Source organism: Neocloeon triangulifer, unplaced genomic scaffold, assembly GCF_031216515.1.
Source record: "Neocloeon triangulifer isolate White Clay Creek 2 clone unplaced genomic scaffold, ASM3121651v1 ptg000015l, whole genome shotgun sequence".
NCBI classification, from domain to species: domain Eukaryota; kingdom Metazoa; phylum Arthropoda; class Insecta; order Ephemeroptera; family Baetidae; genus Neocloeon; species Neocloeon triangulifer.
Window position 1 is genome coordinate 4,600,972 of NW_026775557.1, and position 23,020 is coordinate 4,623,991.

Genomic DNA, 23,020 nt, shown 5'->3' on the forward strand with positions numbered 1-23,020 from the left:
TCCAATTTGCAGTTGCTCAGCTCGATCAAGTCCTTGCGCTTGATGGGCTTCTGCACTTCACTCTCGTTGATCTCAAACTCTTTTTTTTTAAATAAAAATCAGTTATTGAGAGATGAATTCTTTCCAAAAAATTAAAAATCATAAAACCAGGGAAATGGGTGTTGTAGAAAGTGTTCCGTTCCATGTGGACCTCGGCTGGCGCTGCGTGAAGGTGGTTGGGAATTTCAACCAGCTTCCCGCGACCCTGGAACCTGTTCACTCCCCTGGTGTCCAGGACTTTGTGCCAGCCGTAAGAGATTTTTTCTAAAGCCATTTCTATCAATTTTGAAACACAAAAATCCGACTTCAAAACTTCGAAATTTAAATATCGGCCAGTTTAAGATTGCTTTTAAAATCGAACAATGTATAATCAACAACAATAGGAAAAATTTTAAAAGTATGTTATTGTTATAATTAAATTATAGATATTGAAATGGTGGATCAGACAATATAAATAGAAATGAAGCCAGACGCATATAATAGAGATTCCATTTTTTTTTATCGATCTTTTTTAATTAATATATGTAAAGCGATTCGCTGGAATTATATTTTAAATCGCCGCCAAAAAAAATTTCTAAATTCGACCGCAAGGAAGATCACAACAATCAGAGCAAATTGTGATTGTTGCTCAGACAACAATCAGAGTTTTGTGATTCGCGAACCATGTTCGCCCTGCCACTGTTGATAAGCCGATTTTTTGAGCACATTGTTCAGTGCACTGGACAGCTCAGTGGGTGAGAACGCGCACGGTAGGACTCACAGGCTGTAAGGTACCTACAGACCTGTGAGCCGACCAAGACGGGTTCAAAACACTGCTGGGTTGGCCTTTTTCACATCTTGCTATAGTTTCAATTCAATTCCAAATCACATTTACATGTTAAAAAAACTTGCTAGTTGAATAAAAAAAATTAAATAAAATTACAAAATAATATAATATTTTCTATGCACGCCTTTTGAGTAAACTTTCTTTAAGGGCTCATTCTTATTTACATATTGAATTATTATTGTTGTTTTAAATTAACTGTGTTTTTTGTGCACAACCAGCAATTATTTAATATAGCGATTTGCTCGAATTTTATTTTATCTCGCCACCGATAAAAAAAAATTTAAATTAGACCACAAGGTTTACGCATCAAAACAATTAGTTCTAAATTTTTACTAAAACATTTATTTTTATTTTTTGTATTTAAACGCTTCGATTTTTGTGCTTTAATATTTTGAATGCAAACTTTTAATTTTAGTCATAAACTTGCATTGAATTTAAGTGCCAAATGAAATAGGATCGGTATAACAGATGCTGCCGCGCTACTGGAATTACTCTGATGCGAACGCTGCATGAAAGTGACTTGGGCCGCGGTCATGCATATTTATGAATTGTGACTCGGTGTGTTGTGTCTATACTTAATTTAAAGCGAGTGCCTCTCCGACGGTTCTCACCGAGAGCGGCGACGGACCCCTTTAATCTGCACAAAGCGGCCACTATTACGGCTCTAAACGATCTCGTATATTTCAAAAGAACGGTGCCGCGCGCCGAACGAGCCTTGTTTCCCCATAACGTGTCGAATAAATGGCCCGACGCTGTCTGTGCAGAGCGAACGAACCAACGAACGACTCTCCAAGATTTATAAGCGCGGCTCCCTCTCGCTCAATTCGCGGCAAAAATAAGCAGGTTATTTAGGCGAGTGACAAAAATAGACGCCGCGGGCGCATCCACCACATAAATACACGCACCATCAACCCTTTTTCAAAGTACGATTCCGGACCGCGTGTCGCCAGAGTGAGCTGCTTAATGCCAGCAATGACATGCTTTATTTGTTAAGGATTGCAATTTAAAAAAAGAAAAAACAAGGAAAATTTTAAAAGCCACATTAACTATTGAATTTGTTCTTATTTTTGCGTAAGTTTTAAAAGATAAGCGACGAACTTTGAAGTTTTAAATTAATCTCCTAATTATTTTCTAACTCAATGAGGAAGTTTTGCTGTAAAGTGTCTCTTGAACTTGTTTCTGATGCACGCTTTTGCAGTGAGTTAGTGCTGCACGTGTTTCCTAAAGGCGGAATTGTGTTGATGCAACATCCATGCATCCTTAATTACCATACTGGAAAGACATCTTTATTATTTTTAGTTCTCGTTGTCAACACCCCCTTGCTGTATATTATGCAGGCCTCGACAACTTCGCTCATTAAGAGCGAAAAATGCAAATTGGGACTCTAAAACTAAAATAGAACTGAGTTAAAAAAAAATTGAAAAATAATGCTGGGATGCCATGACTCTTGCATTTCATTAACCCAAATTTTAACTCCGTAGGGTATCCTTAATTTTATTACAGTCGCATTACCTCATATATAGGCGTGGGATTTTGACCGTATTTGTCTACTTAAAAAGCTTTTCAACTGTCTTATCAATGAAAAATTAACGTTCGAGCCGCAACTCTCGTCCTCTTTCCGCTGATGGAATAAACAAACAAAGAACCCTTTCATATGTTCTTCCTGAACAAAAACTCACCGCTGCACGGCGTGGCACAAACGACAGATCTTTTTCGTTTTATTTCACTCCAGCCGTTCTTTCTTTTATTTTGGCATTCCATCAGGTAATTTTACATTCGCATCCAATGGAAAATTTAATTAGAAAATTACTCTTATGGAGCAAAAGTTAATGTTTTCATTTATATAAAAAATCAATTAATGGTTTTAATTTTGGATGTTTTTTTCTAAAATAAAGTCCTTAGAATTTAAAAAAAAAATCTCGTAAATATCTCCACTCTAAAGTGATAAACAAAAAAGTCTAATATTTTTGCATTGATACAAACCTCTGAAATAATTATATAACTATTATTTTACTCGTGGCTTTCGCAGTCAGCGAACTGCACATTTGCAGCTGGACGAAAGTTTTATTTTTGAATTCCGTGAAGGGAAAAATTCCATGTGAGCAACCTGCTCTGCCCGTTTTCTTGGTAACGAACCTGCTGCCCGCGAGTGCCGGTCAGAATCTCTCCCATTCCATAGGTCTGCAACCGTATAAAGCATCTCAGAAACAGATTTACACACACTACACACACTCGGCTATAGGCCGAATGTGTGTGTGTATTTTAGTAGGTGCATCTCTTTTGTTAGGACCACCCGTGGTTTTTCTTCAATAACACGCTGAATAAAGTCGGGACGAGATACAAGAGCTTGTAATCAAGCGAGGCCCCTTATTAAGCCGATTTATTTATCCCGCACTCTTTGTTATTCGCAATTATTATTGGCCAAGAAAGAGAAGGAAGCTAAAGAGGCGTATGTTCGACACAATGCACGCAGTACTTGCCAAGGGAATTTACTTACGGGGCCACACAATGCACGCCGAGGAGCCCCTCGCGCGCATTGTTCTTTTGTGACTTCTCATTCTGCGCAACGCAGACTTCCTTTGGCGACAATCTGCTGCGTAATCCTAATTTTCCGTCATTAAATGGCTACTTAATTCATAATGCAGCCTTATGATTTTGTGTGCTGGGAACGGTTTTCTGAAGGAGGAAGAGTCGTGGCTTATTAGTTATTAGGCATATGGGCACCGAAAGCATCAGGCTGCATGATAAATGGAAAGAAAACGAGCAGCAGTTGCTGTTTTGCAAGATTTTTATTTCGAAATAGCAAATCTTACATTTAGAAAGACAAAAATAAATTTGTCATTCAAAATGTGTTTTTAAAGTTTAATATAAGATATTTAAAAAAAGAAGAAGCACAACTATAGTTTTTGCTTCCTTTTTTTTTTTAAATATTTCCACAGATATTTTGTGTGATGAAGTTGACGCCATTAAAATATTTGTGTTTTTCTTCATTTTCAATGATATTAGCAGCTCAGTAAATTTGCCCGTTAAGCTCACTCCATGAAAAGAACAAGAAATTAGAAAGTAATAATAGATCTAGCCTCTTTGTCAATTCTTTCCGTCTATTTTAAACAAATTTAGGTTTGGCTTTTTTTGTTTATTCGTTGGGCGAGCAGGAATTTGAAGAGTTTGGAGGTGCTGGGAGGTGCATCTTCTCTGCTCCTCTGTCTCCTCTCGATCGCGGCGTTTTGAGGAGAAAACGGCCTGTTGGGAAGAAATAAGCGCGCAGACCACACACCCGCCGAGGATGGAGATTGAAATAATGCAGCGCGCGGCAGAGATTACATGGGTGAACTTCTAAGTCTGACAAGGCATCCCCGCCTTGTTATTTATTATCACCTGTCGGCACTTTTGTTGCCGCGCGCGTCTCTCTCAGGTAGCCGATGTTGAATTATGATGTCTGCGCGCGGACAAACCAAAGATGTTCAGCCACTTTGGCCGCAAGCATTAATTAGGGCAAATTTGATTCGGCGTCTCTTTTTCCTCGGGAAAACACTATTAGACCTAATTATAGCCATTTAATCTGGAAAAAACGTTCTATGCTATAGTCCCTTTTAACATCAGCATCAAAAACATAATATTATGAGGCCATTAAAGTTAAAATTTGTATTAACTTAGCATTAAAATTTTAAATTAAAAAAGTGATAAATTGAATCTGTCACAATTTATTCATTCTGGAGGTCAATTTGTTTTAGTATGTAATGCCAATTATTTTTTGATCTGTTACAAATTGAGATGCCATAAAATTTAAATTTGCCAAATTTAATTAGAGTTAAGGGAAGAAGGGCAAAAATAAGCTTTGATTTTACAGTACATTTTCTACATTATTAAATTATTAAAAGATAAAAAAAATAAAGGTTTTTTACTCTTTTGGGCTGATATTTTTTGAATTAAATTTAGACTGATTGTCAGTCTTATTGTAATTGTGAGACTTCTGACTTTAATTGCGCCTCTTTATTTTTGCCTCTACATCCTTGAAAAAACCTTAGTTGCTTAGCACCGGCAGGCTTTATTTGATTGAAGAAACTGACTCTTGAATGAGATGATTCTTAAAACGAGAAAAAAAGCCCAATCTCTGCTTCAGTTCTACAAGCTTCATGTTTTTTCTTTAACTTTTTGCCTCAATTTCAGCTTTGTTTGAAGTGTCATTTTTAATTCAAAATTTGGTTAGTCTTCTATTGATTTTATTTTAAACTGAAATTTACAATATAGAAGGAGAAAGAGATTATTTTACATTTATATAATTTCAAGCTTCCGACTTCCAAGTTTTCTGTTCAGCTTAAAGAATTAATATATTTCTTATATATTGAAAATTGTTGAAAATTCCAATCAATTTACTTCACACACAAAAATTGGTTAATAGGAAGGTTTGAAGATTCTTTTCTTCATCTGGCGCCAACACTGGTCCATAAATAAGGCACTCGCGCCTCGCATTCATAGAATATCGTAGCTTCTTTTGTGGAAAAGTAAAAATCCTCTCGCCGATAGTCCTATAAAATTTTCGAACTGTCCGCGCCACGTCGTAAACTTTCCTTTAAACGTTGCGGGACGTTTGTGAGAAAATAATATTTTCCCTAAGATGCAGCAGGAGGAACAAGACCAAGGAGGGATATATTTTAATGAGGCCCTTCATTTCCTACCTCTGTTTAGTTTACTCAGAAGAGCGAGGACGCTCTGCAGAAGAAAAGAAAAATAAAAAGCGGTGGATTCCCGAAAGCTCTCTGAAACTTTAGAAGAGGCAGTTCTTTTTGTAAACTTACTTCGAGTGAGTGACTGGTGGTGTTTTCCATTGCCACTGTTCTGCGGTGACAGCCGGCGTGTATATAGCAGAGAGTCCTCGAAACGTTTCCCATCGCTGAGAAATAAAATCTGATATTTCCAGTATCGAAATAATAATTCATTGCTCGAAAGGAAAGGGCGGGAGAGCACAGAAGGAAAATAATAATATAAATGAAATATTGAAGTGCTCATGCGGTCCGAATGCCTTATCAAGAAAGAAGCTGTCAACGTTTTTCTGCATGTTGTGTTGTTGTGCCCTGAAAAGGAGACGTGCCTTTAGAGTTGGACTTGATTCCTTTACAGGATAACTGTGGTAACTGGCCCAACATGACATTCAAGAAAGTTGTGTAAAATAATAATATTGATTATAAAAATTAAACAATGCATCATTTTCCCCAGAAATTGTCTTTAATGATTAAAAATATTGCATTCACACATAAAATACAAAGAGAGACAATAAAAACATTTGCAACGATCATAATGTTAAGTCTCCATTCAATATAAATTAATTTTTTTTTATATTTAAGAAGATTAAAAGGAGTTAAGTTAATTTTTTTTCATTATATCAAGGTGCAAATGAACACAAATTTAAAATAACATGTTATAAATAAATCCTTGTTATTAATACAAAACTTATTTAATGTTTTCCGCTTGCATTAAAACATTACACCTTTTTTCTCCATTTCCATTCTTGCTGGTATCTTCCATTATTTAATTTTTCTTTGTAGCAAGATTAATGAAAAATGTCCATTGGTGACACTTATTCCACCTTGTGATAAATAATATGTAATGCTTGTAGCTTTTCTTTCACTGGCGTGCTTTTTCTCACGGTCATGAAATTCTGCTCACGTTCCTCTCGCCACTTTTTTGTGACTGACGAGGCGCATCATTGTCCTCTCCGCATGATTTCTGTGAACCAAAAGAGCGCGCTGGAATGTGCGCATCGACAGAAATTTGTTATTTTGTTGCAAAAAAACCGGCAAAAACTAAAGAGAAATGTCAACCGTGGACTATAAACAAAACCACCCCCAGGTGCGCCGGCTATTGTCCTCTTTTTCTTTATTAATGGCCTCTGGTTTAAAGATTACAAAAATTTAATTTTTTACTATTAATTATATTCACATTCTTGTTAAAACAATATGTATTGGAATGTTGAACTGCGGACTTTGTTTTATTATAGAAAAGAACAATCACTTCATGGAATTTTTTTATTTTCTTATTCTTTTTCGTAGAATAGAAAACATGTCAACAATGAAAGGATTAAAAATCACTTAATTGACTTAATTAATAATATTAATTAAATAAGTCAGTTATTATTACTTTTTACTAAATTTGTTTATCTTTTATAGAAACATCAATGATATTCTGTATACACGCTACTCGGAACTGACGATAAAAAATTACCACAATAACGATTAAATCATGTTGTGTGCTATGTTGGGTACTGACCTACCGCACTGCCCGCATGCATCAGCTCACATCCAACATATTATCTCGCGCACTCCATACATTATCTCTTTGCCCCGGCACAAGAAAACATCTTTCTTATTTCTCTTGAGCACATTTCTCTCTCATTATTTAATAATAACTTATGTACTCGTCTTGCATATTATGTATCTTTTGCACGGCCCACGTGCTCGAGACTCGTCGCAGTTCAGCTCATTCGATTCATTGCACCCACGCGAAGAATGAGCTCCAAGGCTCGCCCAAACATGGCTACTTTTCTCGGCGAACAGGGACTTATGCGCTCGTCGCTCGCCCACTTGATATTTTATTTTTATTCATTCGGTGCGCATTCACAGCCCGCGCTGGTAACGATCTGATAATGGCACCACTATATGTAGGAAATGTCGATTATAATTTGTGGCTGTATTAAAAGCTACTTTATTCAACCTCTTAAACGTTTAACCGAATTGACAAAAATTAAATCATATCCATGCAATTATTTATTTCTTGGTCTTTTTTTTAATTTAACGGTGTGCATGGGCATTAAATTTGGCACACCTGAAAAGTTATATGAATTACAAGTTTTCTAAGCTTAATTAATAAAAATGAATATATTCTAGAACAGCACTGAAGAAAGCATGTTAAGATCTTGTTCTTACTGCAATTTCAAATTATCTTTTTTACATTAAAAGAATAAAATATTAACTCATAGATTTCAAACTCTATGAGCTCTATGACATTATTAAATTGGAAATTGTCAGGATTTACATTGAAAAAAATAATAAGGAAAATGCAAATGGATTTAAAATAAGGAAGGTGAAGAAAAGCTTGAAGAATTACATAATACTTATTCAACATTACAGTTTTTCTTATTTTTACTGTTGTTTATATTTGTCCGCATTGTTACAATACATTGTTTTCATTCAAGTTAAATTAAAAGTGGGCTTGTCATAATAATATATTTATCCCAAAACCTTACTAATTTAATTTATAATTTTTTATGTTTTTTCTAATATTTTTTTTAATCATTATGGTTGAAATTTGTAAAGATTGATAAGTTAGTACCACACACTAATATGATTCCTTCATTTTTAATAGCTTCATTTGCTAGTCCTTATAATTTTCAAGAAGCGATTATTGAAGTAATAAAAATACTTAATATTAAACAATTGTTTTCCCCTCTCTTACATATTTTTAAAGGTAATTATAATTTTAATGCAAGCAGCCGTCAATTTTGTAGCAGCCGCAGCGTGTAAATATATCGCGCCCGGATTACTGCCCATCGAGTTTTGCTCCTGCGGTTAGGTAAATAAATAAAATAAAAGCAGCGAATATTGGCTTGAAATACGCGCACACGGCAGCCAGTGTGACGGCCGAGCATCATATATGAAAATAATACGAAACAAATCAAGGCAGGCGTTTTGTATTTCTCTCACGCGGCTGATCTCGCGGCAGAGACGAAAACGAGTTCACCTGCGCCGCGAGATGCAGCACTTATAATAGTGGCGAGAGCGAGGAAAATAGGCAGCTTAACTGGCCCCATTGTGACGGTGCCCAAATTTGGAGCCGCCGGTCGTGCTCTCGGCTCTCTGCTCCTTTTTGCTCACTCACATGCTGAATCTTAATGCTCTCTGTGCAGCTCTCGGCGCGGATTTGTATTGTCTCTTGAAGCCACCCCCCTGCCCCCCGCAGAACAACCGGCCGACTGATAGATTTCATCAGCAGATTGATTTTGACATCGGCCACTGCCTAATGTATTTCGTGCCCTTCTACGGAATATCCAAGCGATCTAACAGATACGAAAAAGTAGCCATTGTCTTCCAATACTGATGCTATAGCCCTTGCTTGACAGCCACGGCACAGGTGCGATAAGATTTAATTGAGGTTCTCATGTACATTGTAATTTAATTTAAAATATTCATTTGCTGTGCCAATGAATCTGATTTCTTTTCTAAAAAGCATTATAAATAAAAATGCTTCATATTTTTGGCATTTTATGGCACAAAGAAATTTTAAATTATAAAATTTCAAAAATTTGTTATTGTTTTAATTAACTAAAAAAAAATGATTCAAGATTTTATTTGGGAAAATAACTTAATATTGTAGAACGTGTAGGACTTCACAATTGAGTGTTTATTGATTTTTATTTTGAATTTAAATTCCGCTTTTCCTATACATCTTTTGATTTTATTAGTGTCATAAAAATTACCCTTATTTACAAAAAAATCAATAGTTGATTTATTAAAATTGGTTTTTAAACCGTATAGAAATAGGCCCTTTGCACTTTGCTGATCACACCTTTTTCACCCACCGCCAACATGACGCGTTATTTTTCACACACCCACCAACGCAGTCGCCAATATGATCCACGTGCGCTGCACCTGGAGCAAAATAAACACATCTTCGCAATCGTGATAAATCTTATTTTTTGTTATTTACGGTTTTAAAACTCATGCGATCGTCTGCATTTTTGCACTCGACCCACGCGCAAGATTGTTTTTATTCGCAAAGAACTTCTCAGCGAAATCCGAGGAAAATTATTTTCTGCTCGCATCTGGCGTCGCGTAACGCAAGAAACAAACCGGCTTCGGGCTAAAAAGAAGAATAAAAAGCACGCGGGCGATTCGCTCATCGGCAGCACTTTTTATACATATTCAATTCGAAGCTCGGCGACCAACGCAGACGGGCAATAAATTTTAAAATCCAGGTGGCAAAAACGAGAAGGAGGCGATTAAAAGTGGAATAATCAGAAGTGGAGAGTAATTACAATTTCAGCGGATCGATTAATTTTCGTCCGTGAACGAGAGAAATAAGAAAGAAAAAAATTAAATTGGTTGAAGAGAGAAAAATCAATCTGGTACAAGCAGCCGGCCGGTTTTGGTTAGCCAAGGAAAAAGGCGACGATTAGGAAGCAAAGTGTGAGTGCGTGTTGAGTTGAATTCAGGCGGACAAGGCCATACGAGCGAGCCTTTTATGGAGCTTCCTAATTCTTTGCCGTCCGCCTATGCACTCTCGTTGTCAGGGCACTCTTCGCGCATTCGGCCTAAACGGCGTGCAAATCTCTCTAATTCCGCCCAGCATCCACCTTTGGAAAAGGCGCATATAAACGCTTGAAATATGAATGACTCGACGCCTCATGAATAAAGATTAGCCAGCACCACTTTGCTACCGACTGCTCTTCAAGTCAGCTGACGTTTAACATTGGTTATGTCTTGGAAACAAATTGTAAAATTCATTCGACTAAACTTTACAACAATGAAATGAATCATCAGCCAAACGTAATTTAATAACTTCAAATAAAATAATATTGCAATAATATTATTTCAAATAAAGATTCTTATACAAAATATAAACATAATTACAATTTAACTCTCAAGCAATATGTTATGATTTTTATAAAAATCATACTTACATTAATTATACAGAAATTACTCAAATTTTGTAAAATTTTATTTAAAGAACAAAATCAGGGCAGAGAATGTTTTGCTTAAAAAATTTAATCAATTAATACAATATTATTATTATATAAAGATGCAATTTCATTTATTTTCAATGTTTATTTAATTAAACACAAGCTCTTTGAAAGCTTTTCTATGCTTTAATAGTCTAATAATTTCGCAAACAAGGCAAAACACATTCATGTTTACCTTGTATAGGTTATCTATTTTGCCTATAGCATCAAAAAATTTACAAGCGCGCTCTTTGATAATTCGTCGGCACTTTTGGCAGGCATTAAAATATAATCAGAGATTGGATTGGCCGTAAAAGGAGTCACTGCCAAGACAAAATAGAACAAGCTTTATAAGAGCTGAATATATAAATTGAATTTGATCCACGAGCGATAAGTGCGCTTGGCCTTTTACGTGCATTATTACTCATTCATGATTATTCGAGTACACACCTCGCCGTGGGCTTCGTGATCTATTATTCAGCACATAAATTTTTGAAATGAATCAGATAACCGCGCGTTTTTGAGATAGAGCCAAAAAAGCCATACACGTCGGCGACGAGACGAGCAAGACTCTTTCCCGTGCTTTCGGAGAGGTGTGGTTGTCTTTTAGTCTAGTGTTTGTGGTGCTCACACGCCTTGTCGATCTACTAATAAAATACATAATACAAAAGAGTAACTTTTAAAGTGACGTCATTACACATATGATTCCTTGTGCGAGCGAGACTCGAAATATTTACAGCACCTTTGCCACCACTAACAATAAAAATTAACTTTCTACCTTATGTTATCTGAGTAAAAAAAAATGGAAAATAATAAAAATCTTTGGTTTCTCAAACAATCCTGTTAAAAATAAAATATTGTCATAAAGGGCTGTATTTTTCTCACAAGAATTACAAAAAGTTATTACTATAGCAATATAAATTATAAAAAAAATTCAGGAATTTTTATTGTAATTCATAAATCAATTCAGCAATTGCAAACTTATAAATAATTATTAATGAGCACAAAAATATTGTTTAAAAAATTAATTATTAAAATTAAATAATCTACATTAAAGTATGGTTTAGAAATATTGCACCAATTTGACTTTTAATTGTAGCCAAAGTGGAAGACAATTTATTTATTTATTTATTGTTGTTTATTCTTGTCCGACAAATATTACATACATGTTATATGCACAGATCACAAAGAAAAATTGAGATAACAATTTTTGGGAGGGAATTTGATTTATGAAATGAATGATTGAAAATTGAAAAATAAAAATATTATTTTCAATCAATTTTCAACGCACTCAATCTATATATGCTCGATCTGGCACCCACATTACATTTTTTGTAATCTTTATGGAGGCAAATCCTAGATTGTAACCAGTTTATTAGCATACATCTTGGAGTTTTGGATTAAATTGATGGCATTTTTCAATCTGAGCCTTGTAAGGGCCTGATAATTGACCCCAAGTAAGTGCATTTCGTCCCGAGGGCACTTATTCCTCTCTGGTTCATTTTCTCTCGTCCGCTGCCACGATGCCGCAGTCCATTAAGAGAGCGGGCGGGCGCATTTTCGAATCCACGGCTTCTAATCTCGGCCGAGAGCTGCACCATAAGACAATAAATCTCAACGGCTCGACTCTGTTGGAGCGCGAGAATTAGAGGAATATCTTAATTTATTATGTGACCCCATCACTTCTTATTATTTATTGGCCGCCGCCGCATGGCCTCTTCGCTCCATAGCTGCCATGATTTTATTTTGTTTTAACGCTGAGAGTCCATTAAAGCATCTAAAGACCGGAACGCCCTGGTGGGATTGCTTTTTTGAGATATTAATTAAGGACCCAGCAATTAAATTATTAAAAAGAGCGCCTCCATTGATTTGAATCTAATGAGGAGAAAAATAATTTCGGTTCGTTTCATCATAGGAAAATTCATCGTGCTAATTTTAAAAAGAATTTTAATTTAACAAAGCTTTTTACCTCATTATATTTAAAATGAAATAAATGCTAAATATGTAAAATGAAAATAAACTTAAACTTACACTCTTAATTCTTATTTATCTGGCAAACACTTTTGTCATGCAGGCTGCATATTATAATTAAGTTATGTATGCTTCGACTGCAGTTTAATTATTTAAAATGATTTTTTTATATGTATTCCTTTATGAATCGATTTAAATGAACCAAATAAATAAGTGAAATGTAAATAAGTCAAAAGAATTTGTATATTTTTCTGTGCTAGCCTGAGGAAAAAATTGCATTCCTGTACTTCAAAAACTACTGTCGAAGTAAATTAATGAAAAATATGCCGCACAATTCAAACCCAGATAAAAATACTTACTTTTACAACTTGATCCTATTTCTACATGCTCGCCGTGTTCCTGGCTCTTAATATTAAATACAAATTTTTGAATGTGATCGATAATCTTCATTTTCTATTATCCAATTTGACAAGTTGCTCCTCCGCTATCAAACTCTACTTCACTAGAGTCTGGCACAAAAATGGTCAACTAATTTGATATCTAATCGTGAGAACACCTGAAAGCTACCATAACAGTACATGATGCTCGCTAGGAAGAAGTCGCTGTTTCTCTCCGCATAAGAAAGAAAGAAAGCGATGAGGCCCCTCGCTGTCTCTCCTGGATGATGGGCACTCTGTGCGTCCGTCACTCATCTCGAGTTTCAATCTTGACGCGGCTTCTGCCGCGGCGGTCGCGCGGGACAGAAAAAGAAAAGCTTCTGGTGCATCGCAGCATCTCTCTTTGATTCTCTGCCGGCGAGGGTCAACAGCCCCGCGACATGCTCGACTGCACTGCACAATGATCATCATAATAGTAACAACCTGATACTACACACATCGCGAGCATAATTGGCCGCGGGGCACCCACAGAAAAAAAGCTGCTGCTCCTCTCTCGCACTCGGCCACTTATTCGCACAAAAGGATCACCTGCGGCCCTTTGCTTTTTATTTCGCGTCGCTTTTTGTGCCGTTTAATATTGGGTCACACGGCTAATTTGGATTTTTTGCTTGCCAACTGCAAATTAAATGGCTTGCGAGAGAAATTTCCAGTTTGTTCCCCCCGCTGCCACGTAATTAGGCGGCTTTTAATGTACCCAGTGTAATTAGTGAACGGGCTGATGATTTGATCTTTCAATGGATCCGTTTTCCGTACAAAAGCGAATGTAAAATCTTAAAAAGTTGATGTGCAAATATTGTTTTATTATTAATTTCATGTAGTTTCATAAATTAATAAACTTTATTTTTATTACCATTTTATTTTTTTAATTAATTTGTTTTTAATAAATTAACTTCAAATTACAAAATAAAACATTTGTATTTAAAATTTTTATTTTTATTAAATTTTTAAATTCTTAAAATAATTTATTTAGTGTTGCTAATTACACTGAGAATGCAACAAGGAAATCACTGTCCATATGTCTATATTATACACTTTTGAACCATTATATAAATAATTCCAACGAAATTAAATTATGAGGAGACAGGGAACTAATATATTACTTAAAAAAAAAAAAACAATCAAATTTGGAGCTCTTTAAATTGCAAACACAATTTACTTAAATTTTTTGTGAAAAATTTCAATCAATAATCCAAAATCTTGTCATCAAAAAGTGGTGTGGCTTAAAAAATTATCATAGTTGCTTGCTTCAGAAACTATTTCAGACCACTTCAGCACACATAACAAATATAGTACATAATGTCCTAGTATAAATCGAGTGGTCATCTCTAGTCCCCTCTATCCTATTTGATATACTCATAGAACCACATTTTGATCCTACCGCTCCTTTTCCTGCTCTGACCTGTGTTGGACATTCGACATTTTACTTCAATAACCTGCTGGTCTCTTCTACCGGATAGAAGTTTGTTGCTTGTCCCTCTCTAGAATTTATTTCTGCGGAAAAAATGCCGAGACATGAGATTTAGTTGGACGCGGGCGACCTGTGAAATATTTATATGATATGCCTCTGCGGTTTCGACGCGCGGAGAAGAATATTTTCCCTCCCTAATAATAATAAAATATTTTTTCTCTTTCTCAAGCGTCATTTGCCTCTCCGCTCCATTAATACCGAAAGAGCAAACGTGTATAGATTTTATATTTTTGGCCCTATCTGAAAATCATAAATTAGTCAGACAACATTACTGTCAAATATATTCGCTCCGCCAATAAATATTTTTTTGCTTTCCTAGCTCTCAAGTGTCTCTCTTTTATATGGTGTCAGCGAGATAGATTCAGATATGTATAAAATATATTTAGAAGAAAAAAATGAGTGTGCGTCTGTATTATACAATCTGGCAGCTTTTTTAATAATTTTAGGCTGCGAGATGCCGCTCGCGATGGATGTGTGGCTATTTTCGCCACAAGATATGAGCGCCGCACTTCATAAACTAGACTCTCATTCTGACTTTTCATATAGTTGAAGGGAACACACGGCTATAACAGCTCCTCACACAACGGAGTTTTTATGAGCGGAGAGTGAAATCCGCGAAGCAAATCTTGATTTTCCCATCTTTTTCGTTAAAGCTATACACGCGGGCTAAACAAAATGTGTGCACAAAAGTTATTAATTATTTTCAAGAAGATTTTTTTAAATGAGAGCCGTAGATCATTTGGACTGTGCACTTTTCAAATTACGAAAATTGGGATGCGTCGGTCATGCTTTTTTATTAATGGCCAGACTCACGAATTTAACGTCTCAAAAATTGATTCCCTTTTTCTCCTCCGAGAGAAACATCCTTTTCCTTTTTTATATTTTTTCGGTCAGGCCGCCGCCTGCTGCTGGCCCCTCGTAAAAGGCCCATAAATATCAAATCACCAAACATCAAATTACACGCGCTTTTATGTCGGCTAATCCATTTTAGCATTTTATTTGCATTCACTGGCCCAGCATTGCCTAATTGAATTCATATAGGCGGAGGCTGCGCTCGAACGAAATATTCAACGATTCTGCTTTAATTAGCCAATTACTGGATGCAAAACACGACTGAAAATAAATTGGCCTCGATGTTTTTGGACAAAAATGCAAATTGATCGTCGCGGTGGCAGATATTTAGGTGGAGCTCTTTGTTTATTAAAAAAACTGGATTACATTTTCTCTGTGTGGCCAAAAGAGTGATGCTTTAAGATTCAATGGAAACAAAAAAATTTCAGATTAAAAACTTGTCACAAAGTCATTAAATTGACTTTTTTTTATAAATAGTGGAAAACCTGATTTACTAATGGAAACAAAAATAAAAAAAGGGCTATTAACTTCATTAATTATTTAATAAAAATACATAAAAATAAGATAAAAGATTTAAAATTAGAGAGCAAACTTAAAAATCATGAAAACAAATTAAATTATTCGACCAAAACTGCTAGATAGATTTTACTGAATCAGAACCTACTTCACTTGAGGCAATTAAAAGCAAAATTTATTCATCCCATCTGTGTGTACTGTACGTAAATATACCACACGCACATGACTCTTTTATATAAACTTTCATTACATAATATGAAGTCTGCAAAAGCGGTTTGCTCTGTTAAACTTGCGCTCGGCGAATTTCTGCTTTTCATGTACTGCTTGTGTGTATATTATACGAACAGAACATGACAAAGTGTAATTGCCGCTGAATTATGATGGGAGGCAATTAGCGAGCTAAATTAATTGTCGGCAGGTGTACGAGGTCGCGTACGTGATAGTCAAGGCGGGCATCTCTCCGCGACCCGGCAACTGGATCCTCGAGCGGTCGCTCGACGGCAAGACATTCTTCCCGTGGCAATACTACGCCATCACCGACGAGGAATGCGAAACCTGGTTTGGAGTGCCGCCTACCCCCGGCAGGCCGACCTACAGGGCGGACACCGAGGTCATCTGCACTTCCTATTACTCTAAATTGGACCCTCTTGAGGGTGGAGAGGTGAGACATTTTCAAATTTATTTTAGGGGCTGCTGAAAATATTTTATTTAATCTATATTTGCAAAAAAAAAGAGCGATGTTCAATCTCGAATTCGTCACTTTTAATTGAAAATCGTCTATTTTGCCAAATTTCAACTATAATTTTAACTGGTTGAGAATTTTCCCTAAAATTTATTTCTTTTGAATCTGGACCATTTTGAAGTTAAAAGTTTTACCAAAAATCACTATTATATTCACATTGAAATAAGTAAAATTACCTTTTTACACATTTTTTTATATTTTTTACTAGGAAAAAACTTCATTTTGAGCTTTTAACAAAGTTTGAAAATTAAACAATAGATTTTTTTTTGATTTTTTATCAAAATAAATTCCTTCAGTTATAATTTAGTAAAAATCGTAGATTTGATTACTTATTATCATACTTTTTCCTCTGAATTTTGAAACATTTTGATTTTGCTCTAACATTGAATGAAATATTTAAAAAAATTAGATTCACACGTCGCTTGTGAATGGACGTCCCGGAGCTAACGAGTCGAGTGCCCTTTTGCGCGAATTCACGCGCGCCCGCTTCGTCCGTCTGCGTTTGCAGCGTATCCGCACTTTGAACGCCGACCTGATGACCAGTTCGAGCGACCCTGGCCCAGAGTACGGCCGAGGAGACACGGGTCTTCCTCCTTCATCGGTGGACGCTTCCGTCACCCAGAGATACTTCTACTCAATCAAGGACATTTCAATCGGAGGACAGTGCGTCTGTAACGGACACGCCAGCGACTGTCCAATTAACAAAGACACTGGGGTGAGTCTATTTCATTGAAAAATTTAATTAAATTTAAATAAAATGTTTACAAATAAACGTATTAATGATAATAATAAAAATGATCAGGAACAATAATTTTTTTTAATTAAATTAAAATTTATTTTTATTTTTAATTGTTCCAGGTAAAGTCTTGTCTTTGTCGGCACCACACTTGTGGAGACAGTTGCGACACATGTTGCCCAATGTACAACCAGCACCCCTGGAGGCCTGGAACTGCCCTGGACGCAGCAAAGTGCGAGTCGTGCCAGTGCCATGGGCACGCCGACTCCTGTACTTATGACGCAGAAGTGGCAAGGAACCGGCTGAGTGTCAATACCAAAGGGGAGCGCAAAGGCGGAGGAGTTTGTGTAGACTGTAGAGTAAGTTAATATTTAATATTTTCATTTCGGAAAAAATTATTGCATTATATTGATAGGAAAAACTACGAGGTATGAAGTTTTTGCATTGTATAAATTTTATGTGTTAGTGAGAGATAAAAAAATTGGGGTAGGCACCGGCGAGATTCGAACTCACGATCTCCTGTTTACTAGACAGGCGCTTTAACCAACTAAGCCACGGCGCCGTTGCAGAGGAGGGAAAAAATCATTGAATTTATACTCCGCTGCTGCACAGCCTTGTCTGCAGACCTGTGGTCGATGCTGCTACCTGGTGGCAGAAATTCAATACACTATCAAAACATTGCCATGCGAGTTGCTGATTTTAGTTTTGTTGTTGTTGGACTTGACAGTGCCTGTAAATTATAATTATTTCGTTAAATACTGGAGTTCCTAATGATGCGAACTTGATAAGTTTGCATTTTCATCGGAAAAAGTAGATACATACACACATAATAACTATTCAATAAAATAATTTTGTACACATAAAATCGTTCATTACATACCTGGAATTTTATTCAAGATTCATTGTCAGATTCATGTAGTATTATTGTAACAACTTTGCTTTCCCTTTTTTATATTTTAATTTTTTGCAATGGGTGATAATTTGAATGCAACATTTACATCATCTATCAATTTATTCAGTCTTTCACTCTGATCAAATTTTAGGCAATTTTAGGGAGTACAAAATACATAAACGGGCTTTTTATTTTGTCCACAGTCCTTGTTAAAAAATGATTTTTTTTTAAGAAGAACTAAAAATTGTCTGCACAGACAAAGCTCATTTTCACTCCATAGCCATGAACGTCTCCTCGTCACTCAAATAAAATGATTACGTTTTTTTTTTAATGTTCAATTTTCTTGTAGGATCACACTACTGGAATAAATTGTGAACTGTGCACCGCTGGCTATTTCCGTCCACCTGGAGTGTCTCGCGATGACGCGATCCCTTGCAGACCTTGCCAGTGTCACCACCTTGGGTCCCCTAGTGGACGATGTGCTTCTGTTGCCGAAGAGGGCGAGGAGCAGACTGAAGTAAAAAAATTGATTTAATAATATTTTGGGTGCTAACTTATAGTCATATTTAATATCGACAGGCTCCAGGGCAATGCGAGTGCAGGCCAGGCTTTGGAGGTCGTCACTGCGACAGGTGTGCCCCTGGCTACCGAGGATTTCCTGCCTGTCAGCCTTGCCCATGTTCGAAGGAAGGGTCAATCTTGGACTCTGAGGATTGTGAGGAGCAGTGCCATTGCAAGGTGAAAAATCTGTTTGATTAATTATTTTTATGTAAAATTATATAAACATTTAATTTGGTCATTTGTACCTATATTATATATATTTTTATTTTAATGTCAATTTCTCCAAAATTTAATTAATTACAGGAGCACGTCGAGGGTGCAAAGTGCGATCGCTGCCAGCCAGGATATTTTGGTCTGAATGCAGAGCACCCTGGAGGATGCATCCCCTGTTTCTGCTCTGGCGTTCCTGGTGCCACCTGCGTTGAAGCAAATCTAACCGTTTCACTCGGCGAACTTGGCTCCGAGGCTGGTTGGCACGTCACCGATTTGGAAAGGTCAAAAATGGTCCCTGCCTCTCGAATCGGTAAATTTCGCAAACAAATTAATTCAATTTTCATTACCGTTGGTTGATTTAGGATCGAACGGTCCTTTGAGCATTGCTGCCGACGACCTGCCCTTCAGAACTGAAGACTACTTTTGGATTGCGCCTCCACTGCAGTACTTGGCTGACATCCTTACCAGCTATGGTCAGCAGCTAAAGATGGAGCTCTCGTGGACTGCAGCCAGAGGAGACACAAGTGGCAAACCAACCCTGTGTGCAGACCTTGTCCTCATCGGAGATGGTTTGACCATCGGCCTGGACAACAACCCTTACCCTGGGACCAATGCAACCATCAATGTTGTCTTAACTGAGGATGGCTGGAGACACATGTTGCCACCGAGCAAAGGCAGGCCGGTGTCCCGAGCTGAATTCCTCCGAGTCTTGGCAGGACTGAGGCATGTCATGATCAGGGCCAAATTCCACACAGACCAAATCGAAGGACGGTCAGTTGAATACTAAATTGAAACATATAAGTGGAAAACATAAAATTGTATAAATTTACAGGCTGAACTTGGCAAGTTTGGAAAGAGGTTCGGAGGGTGGAGACGGCCAATCAGCGCGATTCATCGAAAGATGCCAGTGTCCGTATGGTTATGACGGTCTTTCATGTGAGAAGTGCCAGGAAGGTTTTCGACGAGAGAACAACACCCTCCACGAAGGCTTGTGCTTGCCTTGTGACTGCAACGGTCACTCGCCGATGTGTGATCCATTTACTGGAAAATGTGGTGTATGTTGATTAATGTCAAATTAAAAATTTTTAAAACAATTGAAATACATTTCTAGTCGTGCGAGCATAACACGGAAGGTGACACCTGCGAACGTTGCCAACCAGGGTACTATGGAGATGCTCGTTTGCGCACACCAGACGCCTGCAGAAGATGTGCTTGTCCGCTGGATTATCCTGACTCAAACAATTTCAGTCCCACTTGCGAAACTGTGCCTGGGAATCCTAATGAGTATGTGTGCACAGACTGTCCGCCAGGATTTGAGGGAACTCACTGTGAACGTTGTGCACCAGGTAATTAAGTGTAAATTTATTAACTCATTTACTGTACGAGTTTCTCATCAAACTTTAAATTTTAAGTAATTTTTAGCTTTGTTGTTTTTTTTAATTTTTTTATTGCTTTTCTAGGTTTCTGGGGTAATCCATCTCAGCCAGGGTCGACATGCCAACCTTGCCAGTGCTCTGAAATGCACTCAGGTGGACAGGGCCCCAGTTGTGATCCTTTGACCGGTCGCTGTCTCAGGTGCAGAGGCAACACTGTTGGCTGGAGATGTGAAATGTGTGCTCCTGGATATTATGGCAATCCAGAAAATGCAGATTGTCGAGGTGCGTGGAAAATTTAAATGTGTTTAAAAACTCTTTTAACTTTCAATTTAACCATAATACAAACTTTTCAACAAGTTTGAGCTTGATTATTTTTTTATTTGGTTTTTATAGTGGAATATTTTATCTATTTATTGTGTTTTACTTTTTACACACTGTTACAGCTTGCCAGTGCAATCCTGGTGGTTCGGAAGACAACACTTGCGACCCACGAAATGGCCAGTGCAAATGCACTACCCTTATCACTGGCAGAGCTTGCGATCGTTGCGAGGTATTGTCTTGATCAATAATAAAAATTTTAAAATTAAAATATTTTATTTTCTGTCACAGCCTGGAAGAGGTGACATGGCCGCAGGTTGCCCATTCTGTCGCTGCCATCCTGAAGGATCAGAGAGCAGCCAATGTGATGCCAGAACTGGACAGTGTCCGTGCAAACCAGGGGTGGGAGGCAAGAATTGTGACTCTTGCTTGCCGAACCACTTTGGACTCGGCAGGAGCGGATGCCAAAGTAAGTAGAGCCAATTAATTATCTCTGTGCGCACAAAGTTGCAATTCCAGCAAATCAATTACAGAAGCAGATGCGTGCTGATTTTTCCTTGATTTAAACAGTTATCTGTCACAATTTAAAAACCTGATTCGATTTTATTTTTAATTCGATCGAGTACACATCGTTTAAAATTTTGAAAGCTTTTCTCAAGTGGTAAATCCAGTTTATTGATTTATTGGAGTTATCTTTCTGGCAATCAATTCGCACACTATATAATATTAATCCTAAACTAATGATCGGTTACAAGCTGCCTGCAAAATGTAGGCGAATAACTTATGTGATGAAAAAAAAAATGAGAATCCAATACACATTTACTCGGTTAAGGAACAGGTTTTGCGATCAGACTCCAATTGATTGGGCTTCAGCAATGAGACAAAAAGCTTCAAACGCGCGAAAAGCGGCTTCGAATTTCATTTGTGCAAGTGAACTAACACCTGTGCGGAATTTTTTTGTTTGACTGCTGTGCGTAAAGACCGCAAAACCAAAAATCTGGCCGGCGATTCAATTACTTGCCCAACCACTGGCGTTATTGCGAACCGATTGACACCTTTTGATCAATCAAATTGACGTGAGACTCAAATTGACAATAGTAATAATTAGGGACTAGATAAAAATGAAAATTCTTAACTTCATAAATATTGCATAAGATTTTTGAATTAAAAAAAATTAAAGTAGGCCAAAGCATGTAATTATGACAGACAAAAGAAGAAAAAAATATCAGGCAGTTTTTTGGTCAAATAATTTTCTCAGTCAATTCAAAATTAAGCCACATTTTCTAAATTAATTTATAGTTATAGTGCTATTTTCAATTTCAATTAAATAAATTTTGTCTCATCACTTGCAATATGAAAATACTGCAAAATAATTACATATTTTCTGTCTAGTTTTTTATAGCTTTCTTATTTGATTTTTAGAATTGTCTTCCTTTTCCCCTTTTTTGATAACTCGCGTGAGAAATTAAATTTTCTGCGAAATTGAAATGTCGTCTCTCACGACCGGCGGCGTTGAACACAAGGCGCGTTCAATGAGCTAATATATATGCTTGTGGTCATAATTGCGGATAAATGGTGTGCGTTGTGTGTCTGGACCATCACGCGCGCGGCGTCTCTTTCTCTCCTACCGCTTCTCTGCGTTTTCTCAGCGCAGCAGTCACAACATAAAGAGTCAGATTCATTGAGAGCTCTCGCGAGTAGTCGGTCGAGAGTCAGTGAGTGGTGGAAGCGCCCGTCGAGAGGATGCGCCGCTCCGCTCGCGGCCCCGAAATGCTCTTTTTGCTCAGATCCGAGTGAGACCAAAGGTCATGAGGGTGGTCACCGTGCTCGCCGCGATTGCCCTCGCAGCGGTCGCCGCTGCCAAAGCACCGCCCAGAACCAAATTCAGGAATCCGTTGCTGGCCAGGTTTTACGACCGCCGGAAACACAGCGACTGGATCGGACTCAAATACGGTACTGAAAAATCCCCAGCGTCCGCGGGACATGTTTTTATTTATTCCATTTTCCAATTTATTAGATTATCATCTCATCTATCACTCAAACATTATAAATCATAAAAAAATTATCAGTACCAATAACTTTTTACAATTTGAGCTGTGCTTTTTTTATGAAACCCCGAAATCCTTAATTCAATTGAATTTTTTTTCTCATGACACTCAACTTTGTCAAAAGGTAAAAGAAAATAAGAAGAAATAGTAAAAAAATAATTTTTTTTAAAAATGTTAAAATTATTACAAATAATGAATTATTTAAGCCTTGTCTTCAATTCAAAATCAATTAATTTATAAATAATAAATTGTTGTGAGTAGTTCTGTATATTGGTAAATAGAAAAGAATTAAGAGATCCGCCTGGCACAA

The 23,020-nt window shown here is 37.0% G+C and overlaps 1 protein-coding gene and 1 non-coding gene across 2 annotated transcripts in view; one reads left to right on the plus strand and one right to left on the minus strand.

Annotated features, from left to right (window-relative positions):
* LOC132202836 (laminin subunit alpha-1) overlaps nt 1-23,020 on the plus strand; it is a 42,545-nt gene that overhangs the window by 5,298 nt on the left and 14,227 nt on the right. The window contains exons 3-14 of the mRNA XM_059630075.1: nt 16,243-16,485; nt 16,976-17,281; nt 17,425-17,661; nt 18,544-18,711; nt 18,774-18,932; nt 19,059-19,278; nt 19,331-19,739; nt 19,801-20,023; nt 20,080-20,314; nt 20,429-20,626; nt 20,788-20,894; nt 20,954-21,131. Of these exons, the coding sequence (XP_059486058.1) occupies nt 16,243-16,485; nt 16,976-17,281; nt 17,425-17,661; nt 18,544-18,711; nt 18,774-18,932; nt 19,059-19,278; nt 19,331-19,739; nt 19,801-20,023; nt 20,080-20,314; nt 20,429-20,626; nt 20,788-20,894; nt 20,954-21,131 (2,683 nt within the window). The remainder of the gene's footprint in view (nt 1-16,242; nt 16,486-16,975; nt 17,282-17,424; nt 17,662-18,543; nt 18,712-18,773; nt 18,933-19,058; nt 19,279-19,330; nt 19,740-19,800; nt 20,024-20,079; nt 20,315-20,428; nt 20,627-20,787; nt 20,895-20,953; nt 21,132-23,020) is intronic.
* On the minus strand, nt 17,791-17,864 carry Trnat-agu (transfer RNA threonine (anticodon AGU)). The gene has a single exon. It is a non-coding gene; the product is annotated as a tRNA-Thr (tRNA).